This window comes from Maniola hyperantus, chromosome 1 (assembly GCF_902806685.2).
Source record: "Maniola hyperantus chromosome 1, iAphHyp1.2, whole genome shotgun sequence".
NCBI lineage: Eukaryota > Metazoa > Arthropoda > Insecta > Lepidoptera > Nymphalidae > Maniola > Maniola hyperantus.
The window spans coordinates 1858878-1876252 of record NC_048536.1 but is presented as its reverse complement, the minus strand read 5'-3'; the positions used below and the strand labels follow the sequence as shown (position 1 = coordinate 1876252).

The 17375-nt window shown below is 41.2% G+C and overlaps 1 protein-coding gene across 2 annotated transcripts in view; it reads right to left on the bottom strand.

Annotated features, from left to right (window-relative positions):
* Dyrk2 (Dual-specificity tyrosine phosphorylation-regulated kinase 2) overlaps positions 1-17375 on the bottom strand; it is a 59952-nt gene that overhangs the window by 30195 nt on the left and 12382 nt on the right. For both annotated transcript variants that reach the window (XM_069500808.1, XM_069500800.1), the window contains exons 2-4: positions 16825-16966; positions 4852-5015; positions 2754-3031 (exon numbers count right to left, since the gene is read on the bottom strand). In XM_069500808.1, the coding sequence (XP_069356909.1) occupies positions 2754-3031; positions 4852-5015; positions 16825-16966 (584 nt within the window). The remainder of the gene's footprint in view (positions 1-2753; positions 3032-4851; positions 5016-16824; positions 16967-17375) is intronic.

The window sequence follows — 17375 nt, the reverse complement described above, 5'->3', positions numbered from 1 at the left end:
ATCGTGAGGAAACCTGCATGCCTGAGAGTTCTCCATAATGTTCTCAATGGTGTGTGAAGTCTGCCAATCCGCACTTGGCCAGCGTGGTAGACTAAGGTCAAAGCCCTTCTCACTCTGAGAGGAGGCCCGTGCTCTAGAAGCGTAAGACATTAGATAAGCGATACTAAAGATAAGCTAGATTAGATAATAAAAGATAAAGATTAGTTAAATATTTTATTGTGCTATCTTTAGTTAATGCTCAAGGCCATAATTGAACCTACGACCTAGAAAATACGATTACCATGTCTAAAAATGTACTGCTTATGCTAATTGCAAGAAATGACAAAATGCATGGCATTATGACCTTAACCGCTATTGGCATAAGGTACAATATTTATATTGAATAATTCGTGCATTAAAGGTTAATCGAAACGGCTGATGCGGCTCCTATCGACATAAAGGATTGGTCAGAGAAAGCGCGATGCTAGCGACGCACGACGGCAACTGCAATAAAACTTATAGCCAGTCTAATCCATGCTCCATACTCCACACTCTCTCTGTCTTCTACAGTCTGTCTGTCTGCTAGCTTTTCACTTGACATTTGGCTCAGAGATAGTTTAGATGCAGGTAAGGTAAGGCATAGGCTATTTTTTGGTTTTGGTTAGATTTCTAAAAACCTTAATCCACGTAGATTGTTTGGTATATCCATAACCCCACAAACGGGTAGGTATAGGCTACTTTTTATCCCGGAAAATCTCAGTTCTCACGTAATTTTTAAAACCTAATTCCTAATGTCGCGGGCATCAGCTAGTCTATCATATCATCATGATCAACCCATCGCCGGCTCACTACAGAGAACAGGTCTCCACTCAAAGTGAGAAGGGTTTTGGCCATAGTCTACCACCGTTCACCGTTCTTCACCGTTAAAACAAGTGATATTTTAATTACTTAAAAACGCACATAACTGAAAAGTTAGAGGTGCGTGCCCGGGATCGAACCCCCAACCTCGGCGGACATCCTAACCACTAGGCTACCACAGCTTCAACAGCAGTCTACCATATACCGAAACATAACGTGAGCCGACTCACGTTGTGTTTGCCCAAGCCCTAATGAAAACGGCTAATGCGGTTCCTGGTGAAATTAATCACAATAGCTTACTCTTCCTGGTACGGCATGACACCGGCCCTAAACTGAGCTATTCATTAGCTTTGCAGCTTTTTAGGCAAATCGGTACCTTGATTCGATATTACCTAGCCTGTACTTTTTTTATTGCAGCAATTTTGCAAGTTTTTGCATGTTTTAAAGCAAATTTTTAATTGAAGGATTCTTCAGCGGGCTTGATTTATAATGCTACTAGAGGATGCCCGCGACTTCGTCCGCGTGGATTTAGGTTTTTAAAAATCCCGTTCCCAACTCTTTGATTTTCCTGGATAAAAAGTTGCCTATGTCAATTTCCGGGATGCAAGCTAGCCTTGTACTAAATCTCATATAATCCGGGTATCTTTAAAACAAGAGTGAATAGGCACCTTCTAGGCAAACGCGTCCCATCTCAGGCCATATCATCACTTTCCATCAGGTGTGATCGTGGTCAAGCGTGCGCCTATAACGAATAAAAAAAAAAAACGCTTAATTAGACGGGCCTTTTAGAATCCCGTGGGAACCCTTTGATTTTCCGGGATAAAAAGCCTATGTCCTTCCCCGGTACGTAAGCTAACTTTGTACCAAATTTCATTACCGTGAAAAGCTAGCAGACAGACTGACAGACACACTTTCGCATTTATAATATTAGTATGGATTAAGAATGTAATTCGTAACGGACATGTTTGTTCAAAAAAGCTGACTTGGTTTTCTATAAAAAGAAAAATTTCGTGCTTTCTGGTCGGTACATTTTTGTGGGTTGCATGTTCTAAAATTAAATTTTTAATTGAAGGATTGTCAGATTTTCAGAATTCATTATTTCGTTCTGCTATTTTTGTAATAGAATTCCTATAGAACTTAACGGACATGTTTGTTCAAAAAAAGCAAAATTCAGCTGTGTTGCATGTTTTGAAAAAAAAACATCAACTGACTTTATTGACTTTTACTTAGGTATTCGAATCGAAATTCCTTGCCTAACAGTTTTTTTAGCATAGGTCTCCTCTCAAAACCTCAGAACGAGAAGAGTGTAGGCCATAGTCCACCATGCTGACGTTTGAAAAAATTAATAAGAACTGTACCTACCTAAAACGCACACAACCTCGAAAATTTAGAGGGACCGGCGGTAGAGTCTCGAACTCTTGAGTTATCATAAATGGCACCATGCTGTCTTACCTATATATTATATAAAAGATAATATATAGGTCTGACCTATATAATATATAGGTATACATATATATATAGGTGACTGATTAACTAACTGACTGACTGATCTATCAACACACAGCTCAAATTAGTGGATGGATCAGGCTGAAATTTATAGGTATGACGTAAATATCCGCTAAGAAAGAATTTTTGAAAATTCAATCCCTATGGGGATAAAATAGGAGTTTGAAATTTGTATAGTCCACGCAGACGAAGTCGCGAGCATAAGCTAGTTGCTGTACAAATCATACTTGCGTCGAAATTGTCGTCTTTTTCCGGAAAAACAAAGAGTTCCCACGAGATATTTAAAAACCTAATTCCACGCGGACGAAGTCGCGGGCATCAGCTAGTATAAAATAAATTAATTAAAAAAAATAGATAAGGGTAAATTATTATTTTTCATTTTCATTTTAAAGATTACTTGATATACTTACCTCATAAGCTCAAAGCTGATACACAAATGGTTCCTAAAGTAAAAGTAGTCCAGCATATGGATGACGTTGTGCGTTTGGTCCTTGTCCTTCAGTCTGAGATGGTCCAGCACCCTGACTTCCACCAGCGCCTGGTGGTGGAAGCGCTTCTTGTTCCTGATGATCTTGATCGCGACCTGGTTGCCGGAGCGGTGGTCCAGGGCCCTTATCACTTGGCCGAAGGAACCTTTGCCGATCACTTCTAGGATCTCGTACCTGTAGGCTATGTGGTCGTGGATTTGCTGAGGATTGAAGAAGAATTACATTTCATTATTATTAATAATATTAAAAGATTATTATAATAAGGATATATTCAAGTCAAGAGTGAATAGGCGTCTTTTTAGGGTTCCGTAGCCGAATGGCAAAAAACGGAACCCTTATAGATTCGTCATGTCTGTCTGTCTATCTGTCTGTCTGTCTATCAGTCCATATGTCACAGCCACTTTTCTCCGAAACTATAAGAGCTATACTGTTGAAACTTGGTAAGTAGATGTATTCTGTGAACCGCATTAAGATTTTTACACAAAAATAGAAAAAAAACAATAAACTTTGGGGCGGGGATACTTAGAACTCAAAAAAATTTTTTGTAGTCATCAAACCCAAATGTGTGGGGTTTGCTGAAAAAAAAAATTCTATGGTATCTATGGATAGGTCTTCAAAAATGATATTGAGGTTTCTAATATCATTTTTTTTTCTAAACTGAATAGTTTGCGCGAGAGACACTTCCAAAGTGGTAAAATATGTGCCCCCCCCCCCCCTGTAACTTCTAAAATAAGAGAATGATAAAACTAAAAAAAATATACGAAGTACAAACTTCCACCGAAAATTGGTTTGAACGAGATCTAGTAAGTAGTTTTTGATTTATCGTGCAAAATGTCGATAAAATACGATTGTACTACGGAACCCTCAGTGCGCGAGTCTGATTCGCACTTGGCCGGCTTTTTTTTCGCGCGTGGTGCTTAGTTTTATACTGATCACAAGCACCCGGCGTCCTACGGCGGAAGCAACTACTACATGAACAAAATCTGTAGGCCGACTATAATCTTTTCACCACGACGGCTACCTCTAAGACCGAGCTATGTAGTAAAAAAAGTAGTAAAACAATTAAAATGGAGATGGTCAGGGCACATGATAAGAGATAACGTAGAAAAATGGACCAAAAAAGTTCTAGAATGGTACCCCAGGAACAAAAAGAGAAGACGGGGGAGACAATTTAAAAGGTGGGAAGACGACATAAGAAACCTGGTTGGTGGTATGTGGACAAGGTTAGCCAGAAATAGAACCATTTGGAAAAATTTTGAGGAGGCCTATGTCGATGGACACGCAGAACATAAATTATAAAACATAAACTTCATGATAATGCAATAATAATAATGTAATAATTTTAAGTATCTAATTCATTATTTACCTAGCTTTAAGAAAAACCTGTAAAAAAAAAAAACTTCTGCAATAAAGGCTCTTTTTATTTTATTTTATTTATTTTATTTTATTTGAGGTGACGTCGACTCGAGAAGAAGAAGAAGAAGTAACATTGAATCCCTGTTCTGATGCATAAACGTATAGCGTCCACTTAGGGAGACATTATCCTGAAGATGTTACTTCAATTCCAGTCAAAAAGGTGCTTCTGTATCTGGCGGCCACAGGATTTGACAAGGAAGTGTGAAGTAGAGGCAAACAGTGGCGGATTTGCAGTCTTGGCCGCCCTAAGCCCCAGGATGTCGTAAGTACCAGCCGCCCCTTTCTCAACACCCATTAATCATGGTCGTAGCCATGAATTGATGGGGGGGGGGATTAAAAATTTACCTTTTGATTTGTCAGTAAAATACAATCCAATGATAAATAGGAGCGCGAGCACAGCAGGCGCAATTTTTTTTGTAACTAAAAAAAGTGCTTTTTGTCATGATTGGCCGCCTCTAATATCTAGCCGCCCTAGGCCCGGGCCTACTGGGCCTTAGGGCAAATCCGCCACTGGAGGCAAACACAATAGATCGGAGACGGTCGCAGTGATTGAGGGATATCAAGGACCTGTATAGTCCCAAAGAAGAAGAAGAAGAATTCTTACTTTGTTATAACTGCCGTTTTCATCATCAAACCCGCAGTTATTGGGCAGGTTGGACCGCGCTTGCACCTTGTTCGCCTCCAAGCCCAGGAACCAAACTTCGGAGTACTTGCGCACCTCCGTCCGCTCCCACTCCGTCAGTCTCTCGCTGTACACCTTCAGGATTTCTGGAAAGAAAGATGTTCAGACTTTATAGCGATTCCACAGTACGACTTACTTATTGCGAGCGTTACAACCACATAAAAATCTCATTTTTCTCTTTTGGGATTCTTCTTATTATTAAGAGTTTATCTTCTGAGCTTAAGAAGAAATGTAAAAAAAATATTCCCAGAAAATTGGAGGTAGGTATACCTGCAGGGACTGATATTATATTACTAGCTTATGCTCGCGACTTCGTCCGCGTGGACTACAAAATTTCAAAACCCTATTTCACCCCCTTAGGAGTTGAATTTTCAAAAATCCTTTCTTAGCGGATGCCTACGTCATAATAGCTATCTGCATGCCAAATTTCAGCCCGATCGGTCGAGTAGTTTGAGCTGTGCGTCGATAGATCAGTCAGTCAGTCAGTCAGTCAGTCAGTCAGTCAGTCAGTCACCTTTTCCTTTTATATATTTAGATTATGGCTTCGTGAGTTGTGACGCGTAACTTTACGTTTCTACGATCGAATATAAAAATCGCCTCCAATCTCTAAATATATTTTTGTTCAGGTTTCCGCAGTGCCTGCAGTTCGTCTACAAAGAGATCAGGCGGGTTGCCATGAGGCGGCCCGCCCTTGACCCGCCCGAGATTGGGCCCTTCTCACCGGGCGACTCATCCCGAGCTTCGTTTCAAGATCCATTGTTAATTTAGTATAGTTCTTGCATTTTACGAAGGCCACTGACTCATGCTTGTGTTCAAGTCGTATCGGTATACGTAAGGTACACTAAATGTGTGCGTTTGCGAGCGCTTGCTCGCGACTGATTGGTCCGACATGCACGCACACTTACGCAATGACCATGTAAACGACGTTACCACAAGTAAAGTTTACTAGCCTTTGTAATTTGCAAGAACTGTATAAAAAGTTTATATGAAACTAGCGATCCAAATCGGCTTTGCACGAAACATTTTGAACAATTATCGTCATATTCAAAACAATATCGAACTATAGTTATGTAAACCTTCCTCTTGAATCACTCTATCTATTGGTGAAAACCGCATTAAAATCCGTTGCGTAGTTTAAAAGATCTAAGCGTACATATAGACAGCAAATTAATATAATATAAGTCAATGGCGGGAAGTGACTTTATTTTATACTGTAGAGAAAAATAAGACAGCATAATTATTTATCATCATATTTCAACAAATTAACACAAAATATTACGCGTGAACTATCTTCCTCTTAAACCACTCTATCTATTGAATTGCGTAGTCGTTAGTACTACTTATTATAATATATTCTGTGGCACTGGGCATAGTTTAAAAGATCTAGGTAAGCGTACAGAGGGACAGTCGGCACTCGGCAGGAAGGGACAAGTTGTTTGTTTTATACTATGTAGAGTTAACAGGCGTCGCGACTCGCGGCGTCAGGCGACTTATTTTTCGTTGAAAGTATTTTTCTTAGAACTTGACTGGACTTGAGTTATACATCGATGACTAGAGTTAATTAGAGTGGGGACTCTCGGTTTGATCCTGAATCCACAATATCAGATATGTCAAATATTACAGCTATGGTGACGTGAAGTCATAGCAAAATAGGCGGCTACCTTAGGGCGTCCTTACCTGCGTCAAATGTACCAACATACTATCTATGTTCCCTGTTCCCTGTCCTGAACTGTGAGTGGACCCGAAAGGACCGGACATTATCGATCTCGGGATGGAGGTTAACTGCTTGGTGAAGTTTTTGTAGGTTTCACCCGCATAATCAACCCCAAAGAGCAAAACTACAGAAGCACAACTTTACTATTTTATTTACCCAGGCGTCCCCCAAATATCCGAGGATATTCTACTGTACTTACTGCTTACATTTTATTCTTCTAGATCATCATCACCATGATTAACATATCACCGGCTCACTACAGAACACGGGTCTCCTCTCAGAGTGAGAAGGTTTGGCCATAATCTACCACGCTGGCCATGTGCGGATTGGTAGACTTCACACACCTTTGAGAACATTATTAGTGAACTCTCAGGCATGCAGGTTTCCTCACGATGTTTTCCTTCACCGTGATAATATATTTTAATTAATTAAAACACACATAATTCCGAAAAGTTAGAGGTGCGTGCCCGGAATCGAACCCCCGACCTCCGATTAGAAGGCCGATGCCCTAACCACTAGGTTATCACAGCTACTTCTAGATTTAAATTATTATATAGGTTTCACGACCTCCCTGGCGCAGTGGTAAGCACTGTGGTCTTGTTAGTGGGAGGTCCCGGGTTCCTGTAACGCCAAACGCATAAACCGTCTCCGTTCTGTCATGGGCAAAAAACCTTTGTTTTTTTTTTTATTCGTTATAGGAGCACGCTTGACCACGATCACACCTGATGGAAAGTGATGATGTGGCCTAAGATGGGACGCCTCATTGAAATTTCAACGTTAATAATTTTGCTAACTACTAATTAACAAAATAACTGGTAATTAGCCTCCCTGGCGCGACCCTGTCCTTGACCTACAATGAGATAAAGCACTCCCGTGGGTCGTGAAGTCAATCTCATCTCTTGATGATATGACTCTTGATGATATGAAATAATATACAGGGCCTGCATAGCATACAAATACATCCCAATGGCCTGGAGAGAAGTGAAGGTGGTCTTCCTACCAAAACCTGGTAGGAGTGACTACACATTGCCAAAGTCCTTCAGACCAATCAGCCTTACATCATTTCTATTAAAGACGCTTGAAAGACTGGTCGACCGGTCTCTCAGGGACAGAACTTTAAAGCATATACCACTACATCCCAACCAACATGCTTACAGTACGGGTAAATCAACAGAAACCGCATTGCACTCTGTTGTGTCCAAAATCGAGCATGACTTAGAAAACAAACTATCGACATTAGGCATTTTCATAGATATTGAGGGAGCCTTTGACAAAACAACTTTTGATAGCATTGACAAAGCCTTGGCACGATACAAGGCGCCAAAAACTATACGCAGCTGGATAAGAGTAATGCTAGAACAGAGAATTATACAACTAGACATCAACGGAGTCACAAAAGGTATAGTAGCGAGAGGCTGCCCTCAAGGAGGTGTTTTATCACCAATCCTGTGGAACCTGGTAGTTGACGACCTGATAACTAAACTAAACAAAAGTGGGTTCTATACCATTGGTTACGCGGATGACCTCACCATCCTAATCAGTGGTAAATTAGAAAACACACTATATGAAGTTATGCAACGAGCCTTGCGCTTAATCGAAAGATGGTGCGATGGAAATGAACTTACAGTAAATCCAAAGAAAACAGAGATGATTCTGTTTACCAACAAAAGAAAAATTGAGCTAACAAAACCACCAACCTTGTTCAACACAAGCCTTGAACTGTCCACTGAAGTAAAGTACCTCGGTGTGACGCTGGACAGTAAGCTCAGCTGGAAAAGGCATACAGAAGATAAAATTAAAAAATCACTTACAATACTAAATCAATGCAAACGCATGCTGGGGAAAAAATGGGGACTAAAACCAAAGATAATGAAATGGTTATACCTAGCGGTTGTAAGATGTTCACTAACCTATGCTGCACTTGTATGGTGGCCAAGAACTCTCCTTACAACCGCCCAGCAAGAACTACAGAAATTCCAACGGCAAGCATGCCTCGCCATTACCGGCTGCATGAGTACTACACCAACAGCAGCACTCGAAATTATACTGGGGATTCCGCCCCTATACCTACACATTAAAGAAGAAGCAACACTCGCAGCCTTGAGACTGAAAACCTCGGGTCATTGGAAAGAACACAACACAATGCATACTAAAATTCTTTTGCAAAGCATAAACAAAGAGCCACGTCTGGAGTGGAAATGCGACAGAACCAAAAAACAACACATACTAGACAAAAACTACAAGATAAACACAGGAAAGAATATGAATCCGAGGTCAACACGAGACGCAATAGAAGTGTACACCGACGGATCCAAAACCAAGACTGGCACAGGTGCAGGAGCCTATTGCCAAGAACTGAACATGAGGATAAGTCACGCACTCGGTAAGGAAAACTCTGTCTTCCAAGCAGAGTGTGTGGGCATTATGACCGCGGCTATATCCATGACCAATCGACAGGTAACAAACTTTAAGATTAACATTAACTCAGATAGCCAAGCTGCTCTTAAAGCCTTGGCTAGATTCTCGACGACCTCCCAACTTATACAAGACTGCCACAAGGCTCTGCAAACTCTCGCCATGTCAAACGACATCACCCTAAGGTGGGTCAAAGGACATGATGGAGACCAGGGAAACGAGGCAGCAGACGCACTAGCACGAAAGGCTACGACACTGAAGGTGACAGGGCCAGAACCAATCGTACCCATACCCTTCAGTGAGTATAAAACCTGGTTGCATGAACTAACACTAAAAGAACATTCTAAACTATGGGCTAACACAACAGACTGCAGGCAAGCCAAAGAGGCTTTGCCTAACATAGACAAACGTCAAACTAACAAACTACTCCGCCTGGACAGAGGTAAACTTAGGAAGGTGGTGGGACTCATAACAGGGCATAGCCCACTAAACAAACACCTTTTCGTTATAGGTGTCACCGACAGTCCTCTGTGCAGGGTCTGCATGGAGGTCGATGAAACACCGACGCACGTGCTCCTGGAGTGCACGGGCGTGGCAGAGCAACGCGAACGCCATTTAGGTTCCCCGACCTCACTCCAAGAAGCCCTCGGCAACCTGGGCGGTCTACTTGGCTTCTGGAGTGAGCTTGGATGGCTGGAGTGAAGACTTCGGCGGGGAGGGGTGATGCACGCACAACAGACGGAAACGTTTAAGTGCGGAAACCAGCCCAGAATGAAGAAAGAAAGAAAGAAGAAGATATGACTCTGACTAGTTAATGATTCAGGCTTTTGTTACTGGGACTAGAACTAGCACCGAAGTACTAGCCTACTAAATACAAATCTGTTTTCAAGCTAAGCGGACTAAACTGTGCTAAAATTGAGCGCAAAATTCATAATTTCGATCACTGAATAAGCGATTGAATTAAAGCGGTTTGACGACCTCCCTGGCGCAGTGGTAAGCGCTGTGGTCTTATTAGTGAGAGGTCCCGGGTTCGATTCCTGGCAGGGATTTGGAATTTTATAATTGCTAAATTTCTGATCTGGTCTGGTGGGAGGCCTCGGCCGTGGCTAGTTACCACCCTACCGGCAAAGCCGTGCCGCCAAGCAATTTAGCGTTCCGGTACGATGCCGTGTAGAAACCAAAGGTGTCATGGGTTTAATAAAAACTGCCATACTCCTTCCAGGTTAGCCCGCTCCCACCTTAGACTGCATCGTCACTTACCATCACGTGAGATTGCAGTCAAGGGCTAACTTGTTTAGAGATAAGCATTTCCAATGTAACTTAATTTATTATTACTTTGTAACTACAATTTTTGGAACATGAATAATAAAAATAAAATAAATAAAATAACTTGTATCTGAATAAAAAAAAAAAAAAAGCGCGCATCACGGTCCGTACGTTTTTTCCTGGAAAATCTGTGAACAAAGTATAGAACTAAGTACTTATATGGAAGCGCGCGCATTGCGGAATTCTGCATCGAATTTTGATACATTTAAATTCAAATTTACGGATTTTAAAACGCACTGCAATTAAGTATTATTATATACCAGCTGACACGCCCCGGCTTCGCTCGGGAGGAGTTTAGAAAATTGAGGATGAGGTTGAATTAAATTTTTCTCTCCGTAAAAACCATCCTCGTACTTCAAGGAATATTATAAAAAAAGAATTAGCGAAATCGGTTCAGCGGTTCTCGAGATTTGCGATGAGCAACACATTTAGTGATTCATTTTTATATTATAGAAGATTAGTATAGATTACAGATCTACCGCAGCCCTTATATGAAGTACTTAGGTATATTATAAGAATGTACCTTATATTATTAAAGTTACAAACGTGTCGTTTATCTCGCGTCAATTAAGCCGATGTTGACCCAAATCCGGGGATCTGGCGCATCGCTGGTATGGTGTGACGTGCAAACTTTATAAATTACTAGCTGATCCCCGCGGCTTCGCCCGCGTAGATTTAGGTTTTTAAAGATCCCGTATAGCCTATGTCACTCAGGAATAATGTAGCTTTCTACTGGTGAAAGAATTTTTAAAATCGGTTCAGTAGTTCTAAAGATTACCCCCTACAAACAAACTTAACGACATTACCTCTTTATATAATACTAGCTGATCCCCGCGGCTTCGCCCGCGTAGATTTAGGTTTTTAAAGATCCCGTATAGCCTATGTCACTCAGGAATAATGTAGCTTTCTACTGGTGAAAGAATTTTTAAAATCGGTTCAGTAGTTCTAAAGATTACCCCCTACAAACAAACTTAACGACATTACCTCTTTATATAATATAATAATATACAACGGGCCGTGCAGCAGAAATCGTAATATTTTAATTTCGCCATAACTTCAAAACCAAACGTCCAATTTTAATCATTCAAAGACCAAATATTATCTCCATAAACTGTTCTTAGTGATGAAATCATTTATTTTGATAAGGATTAATAGCATGAGTAAAATAAACGCGTTTAAATGTAGTCCAAAAGAAATTCAAGATTTTTAAATAAAAAAATGGTTGCTGTGCCTCACTCGACATAGATGGGTATAGTGTGTCGCGGACTTTTTTGTAGATATTTATAAGATCTACAATTAATTAGAACATTTTATGGTTCTATCTTTTATAGTTTAGGCAGCGTACGCAAAATAAGTAACTTTTCTGGTTGATTTTTTACACCTTGTGTCCGAAAAACCCAAATATCTTACGGAACCCTATTTTTTTCCAAAATAAAATATAGCCTATGTTACTCGTGGATAATGTAGCTTTCGAATGGTGAAAGAATTTTTAAAATCGGTCCAGTAGTTTTTGAGCCTATTCAGTACAAACAAACAAACAAACAAACAAAGTTTTCCTCTTTATAATATTATAAGTGTAGATATCGAGTAGGTAGGTACCTACCAGCGGCGAAGAGTCAATATCACACGATTCCTATCGGCTTCCCTTTAAGAATTGGTATAATATATAGCGTAAGTAGGTATTATTCACATAAATTCGGTAATACGTTCGTAAATACAAAGGTTCGATCGTCACAAATGCTATTTTTTTTTTGTTATTACTAATTTAAGTTAAAAGCATAACAGCTAATGTAGGTAAGTAACATACACCTACAGTCCTACACCGTAGATTTTTGTTTAACAGATTTCTTGTTACGTGACGATAGTAATTTTTCTAAATTAAGTTTTGAAAACTAAAATCGATGGGGAACAGCTGATATTCTTTTAGGTAAGTACGTTTCCGGCTTCCCTTTTTCAGATTTTCACCCTTCGCCACTGATACCTACCCTTGTATTTTCAGGTAGGTATTATCTTTGCAGTTACCCGGTCATTTGTCTAAAAGGTACCTTTAGTAAGTAGTTTACCTTATCAAAAAATCAAAGTTAGTTTAAAGTTAGTTTAACTTATCAAAAAATCTCACTACTAAATGTAAATGTCTGGTCTGCTGGTGGGAAGCTTCGGCCGCGGCTATTACCAGTTTACCACACTACCGGAAAAGCCGTGCCGCCAAGCAATTTAGCGTTGAGCCCGCTTCTATCTTAGACTGCATCATCACTTACCACCAGGTGAGATTGCAGTCAAGGGCCAACATGTATCTGAATTTTAAAAAATCGAATTCTACCTATAGATACCTACTTGCAAATTCCAAGCTTGTTTTCGTTTTTGGGGCGATTAGGGTAACCTGTCTATTACATAAATAATATCTACACGAGAACTAAAAGGGAATTTTTTAAACCTTCATTAAAAATTTAGTAAATTTTAAGGTTTTAAAAAGTTGTTTTCAGAATGACTATAACGTGGAAAAAGCTTAGGCTGGGCACACAGACCTCGGAGTCTAACCTCTAGCACAAAATACTTAATAGTACCTATAGTCCGCGACAGGTTGAGATGGCAATCGTCGTATGAGGCGGGGGGACGCCTCGCACACCCGTACGTCACCCATGCTCTCCCGCAACGGGTTAGCGCGGGGGACATGCGGGTGTGCGGGGCGTTCCCGCCCCGATTGCCATTTCAACCTGCCCGTCTGTCTGTCGTGTCTGTCACGAAAACCTACAAGGTACTTACTTCCCGTTGACCTAGAATCATGAAATTTAGTAGATAGGTAGGTCTTATAGCACAAGTAAAGGAATAAATCCGAAAACTGTGAATTTGTGGTTACTTCACAAAAAAAAATTAAAGCGCGTTCATGAATTAGTATTTTCATAAGATAACTATACCAATTGGGGTATCATATGAAAGGAATTTACTTGTACATTCTAAAACAGATTTTTATTTATTTTCATGCATAGGAACGGCATTCCGAACCAGTGGTAAATTAAAACTACCTGACGATTCATAAGCACTTGTAAAAAGTTTACTTGAATAAAACATATTCTATTCTATTCATAATAGTTCTTGATTTATCGTGCAAAATTACGAAAAAATACGACTGTAATACGGAACCCTCGGTGCGCGAGGCCGACTCGCACTTGGCCGGTTTTTTCCTTTTGAGGTGCGGAACGCTAAAAATTATGATAATTCCCTCGACTTCGAAACTCCCAAAAACGAGTCGAATTTTCTTGAAGCCATGCGTCCAGCCTTATGATAAAAACTGGTGCACGAAATTGAAGCATTCGCACTCATAGCGTTGAATGTAGTGCAAATGTACCTATTCAGAGCAAACAGAACGTAATGTGAACGGACTTGGTATAGCTAGATATGCCGCATATTAGTGAAAATACGAGTATAGTAGAGTTGTTTAATAAATTTAATACCAACCTTGTCTGTTTTTCCTTTTTCCAATTCAAAAATTATTTATGTTTCACACGTTTCTAAAGTGAAAAATTAAAACAGGAAAGATTCACATTTGGTACAGAGTTAGCTTACATCTCGGGTAAGGATATACTTTAGGTAGGTACTTAATTATTGTACCCGAAAATCAAAGAGTTCCCACGGAATTTTAAATCCACACAGATGAAATCTCGGGCAACATCTACTTACTTAATATTTTACGCTCATACCTTTGCTACATAATATTATTACCTGTGCTATTGCTAGGTTTATCTAGTGACCTCTTTCACAGTTTCGTTCTCAAAGTAATGAAATGAACTCTCGGAAACTTCGAGAAACCATTCGATTAAGGGTAGCAACTTTTACAAATAGGTACCCTTTGGGCAAGTGATAAAGTGCCCCGTCTGACGACGGTCCGGCCCGCCCCTGACCTGCGATTTGCGAATCCTTACAAAAGACTGCCGCTAAGTGCGATCTATTCATTCAGCTGTAAAAGAAGTTGTGAATAGGCACATTTTTTCTTTTCATTTGTAGTAGTCCTGAAATGTAGGAAAATAAAAGCTAAACTAATTTTTCCAGTTCAAAAATCCCATTTTTGTATATAACCATGATCCAGAACTTACTTACGCACATTGAATTGTTATGTACTAACGGAGAACCTCATAGTTAATTATTAATATTAGAAACTCTGTAATAATTATTGTCTTTCAAACTGTACGGGTTGGCGAAGTTGTGAAGACAAACGTAAGGCTTATAGGCACAAAACAAAGACAGTCTGGGAACTAGGTACTTTTCCAATAGAGACCCATTTTGTTGACATAGCGCAAAAGTAAACTAATTAAATTGTGATCATCGAAAGCGAAAATTGGAAAATTATTGGGAAATATAATTGGGTTGGTGTGGCCAAGTCGCGACAGAGTACTTTACCTAAATGTCAATTTATTTAAAGAAAAAACCGGCCAGGTGCGAGTCAGACTTGTGGACAGAGGGTTCCATAATCGGGTATTTTTTTCGACATTTTGCATAATAAATCAAAAACTATTATGCATAAAAATAAATAAAAAATCTGTTTAAGAATGTACAGCCCTTTCATATGAGACCCCAGGGTATAGTTATGTTACTTTGAAAATACAAATTCTTTGTTCATGAACTTTTTTCTTGTGATGTAACCAATTCACGGTTTTCGGATTTTTTCCTTTACTTGTGCTATAAGCCTGCCAAATTTCATTATTCTAGGTCAATAGACGCTTTCTTGACAGCGTTAGGAATTAGGATTGTCTTGGACCGAAATTTAAAACCGCGACGCGACGCTTGCAAAAACTTAGTAGAAGTTATGGTGGATTAAAAAACTTACATACATAACCCTGAAAACATCATACACTTCTTTTAAGGGGGACTAGTAACTGCATTCTCCGTGTTGTTGTTGAACGGGGCCCGATAGGGGGCCTCTATATTTTACCTGAAGGTGTTAGAGCTATGACGCGAAATAGGTGAGTTGCGCGTTGTGGTTGTCGTCTACCAGGGTTGCTGTTGTTCACCGGGAGATCGGTGTCCTCGCCAGAGGCGGCTTCTACCATATAGGCCTGATGACGTCAGCGCTGTGACGCGTGGGGAGGTGAGCTGCGCGTTGTGGTTATTATCGCGAGGGGGACTCGTGACTGCGCTCTCTGTGTTGTTGTCAACTGGGGGCCTTTACTTGGGCTTGCCTATAATATAGACTTACCCGAGGGTGTCAGCGCTGTGACGCGTGGGTAGGTGAGGTGCCTGTTGTGGTTATCATCGCGAGGGGGACTTGCGACTGCGCTCTCTGTATTGTTGTTACTGAAGGAATTCACTTGGGCTTGCCTATAATATAGACTTACCCGAGGGTGTCAGCGCTGTGACGCGTGGGGAGGTGAGGTGCCTGTTGTGGTTATCATCGCGAGGGGGACTTGCGACTGCGCTCTCTGTATTGTTGTTAACTGGGGGCTTCACTTGGGCTTTCCTTTGTTATATAGACTTACCCGAGGGTGTCAGCGCTGTGACGCGTGGGGAGGGGAGTTGCACGTTGTGGTTATCATCGCGAGGGGGACTCGCGACTGCACTCTCTGTATTGTTGTTAACAGGGGCCTTCACTTGGGCTTGCCTTTGTTATATAGACTTACCCGAGGGTATCAGCGCTGTGACGCGTGGGGAGGTGAGGTGCCTGTTGTGGTTATCATCGCGAGGGGGACTTGCGACTGCGCTCTCTGTATTGTTGTTACTGGGGCCTTCACTTGGGCTTGCCTATAATATAGACTTACCCGAGGGTGTCAGCGCTGTGACGCGTGGGGAGGTGAGGTGCCTGTTGTGGTTATCATCGCGAGGGGGACTTGCGACTGCGCTCTCTGTATTGTTGTTACTGGGGCCTTCACTTGGGCTTGCCTATAATATAGACTTACCCGAGGGTGTCAGCGCTGTGACGGGTGGGGAGGTGAGGTGCCTGTTGTGGTTATCATCGCGAGGGGGACTTGCGACTGCGCTCTCTGTATTGTTGTTACTGGGGCCTTCACTTGGGCTTGCCTATAATATAGACTTACCCGAGGGTGTCAGCGCTGTGACGCGTGGGGAGGTGAGGTGCCTGTTGTGGTTATCATCGCGAGGGGGACTTGCGACTGCGCTCTCTGTATTGTTGTTACTGGGGCCTTCACTTGGGCTTGCCTATAATATAGACTTACCCGAGGGTGTCAGCGCTGTGACGCGTGGGGAGGTGAGGTGCCTGTTGTGGTTATCATCGCGAGGGGGACTTGCGACTGCGCTCTCTGTATTGTTGTTACTGGGGCCTTCACTTGGGCTTGCCTATAATATAGACTTACCCGAGGGTGTCAGCGCTGTGACGCGTGGGGAGGTGAGCTGCGCGTTGTGGTTATCATCGCGAGGGGGACTTGCGACTGCGCTCTCTGTATTGTTGTTACTGGGGCCTTCACTTGGGCTTGCCTATAATATAGACTTACCCGAGGGTGTCAGCGCTGTGACGCGTGGGGAGGTGAGCTGCGCGTTGTGGTTATCATCGCGAGGGGGACTCGCAACTGCGCCCTCTGTGTTGTTGTTAACCGGGGGCCCGGGGCCCTCGCCGGAGCCTGCTTCTAGCTGCAGCTGAAACAAATACACTTTATTAGTGTCTTAATTTGATCCTAAATTGATAATAAACTACCAAAAAAATTCCAAAATTTTTATTCGATCGATAAGTGCAATAAAACGTTTTTCACACCACTCGCTCTAGGATGCCTTATTATATAAATATTTATAAAAAGCGTGCAACAAATTTGCTCTCAGGCGGCCTAGACTTTTCAGAAAAAGTAATGAAATAAATCTTTGTATTTTACTAAAGATTTCTTAAGTGAGCATGTTTCAGACCAAAAATAAAGGTTGTATCAATCAAAAAAATCCAATTTATGAAGCTTCATGACAAATCAAAAAAATCATTCCGCTTAATTTCCCTCGAGCTGAAGCCGCTCTCGTTCGTATCTTAATTCTTAATACACTACCTATCAGTTATTACCTG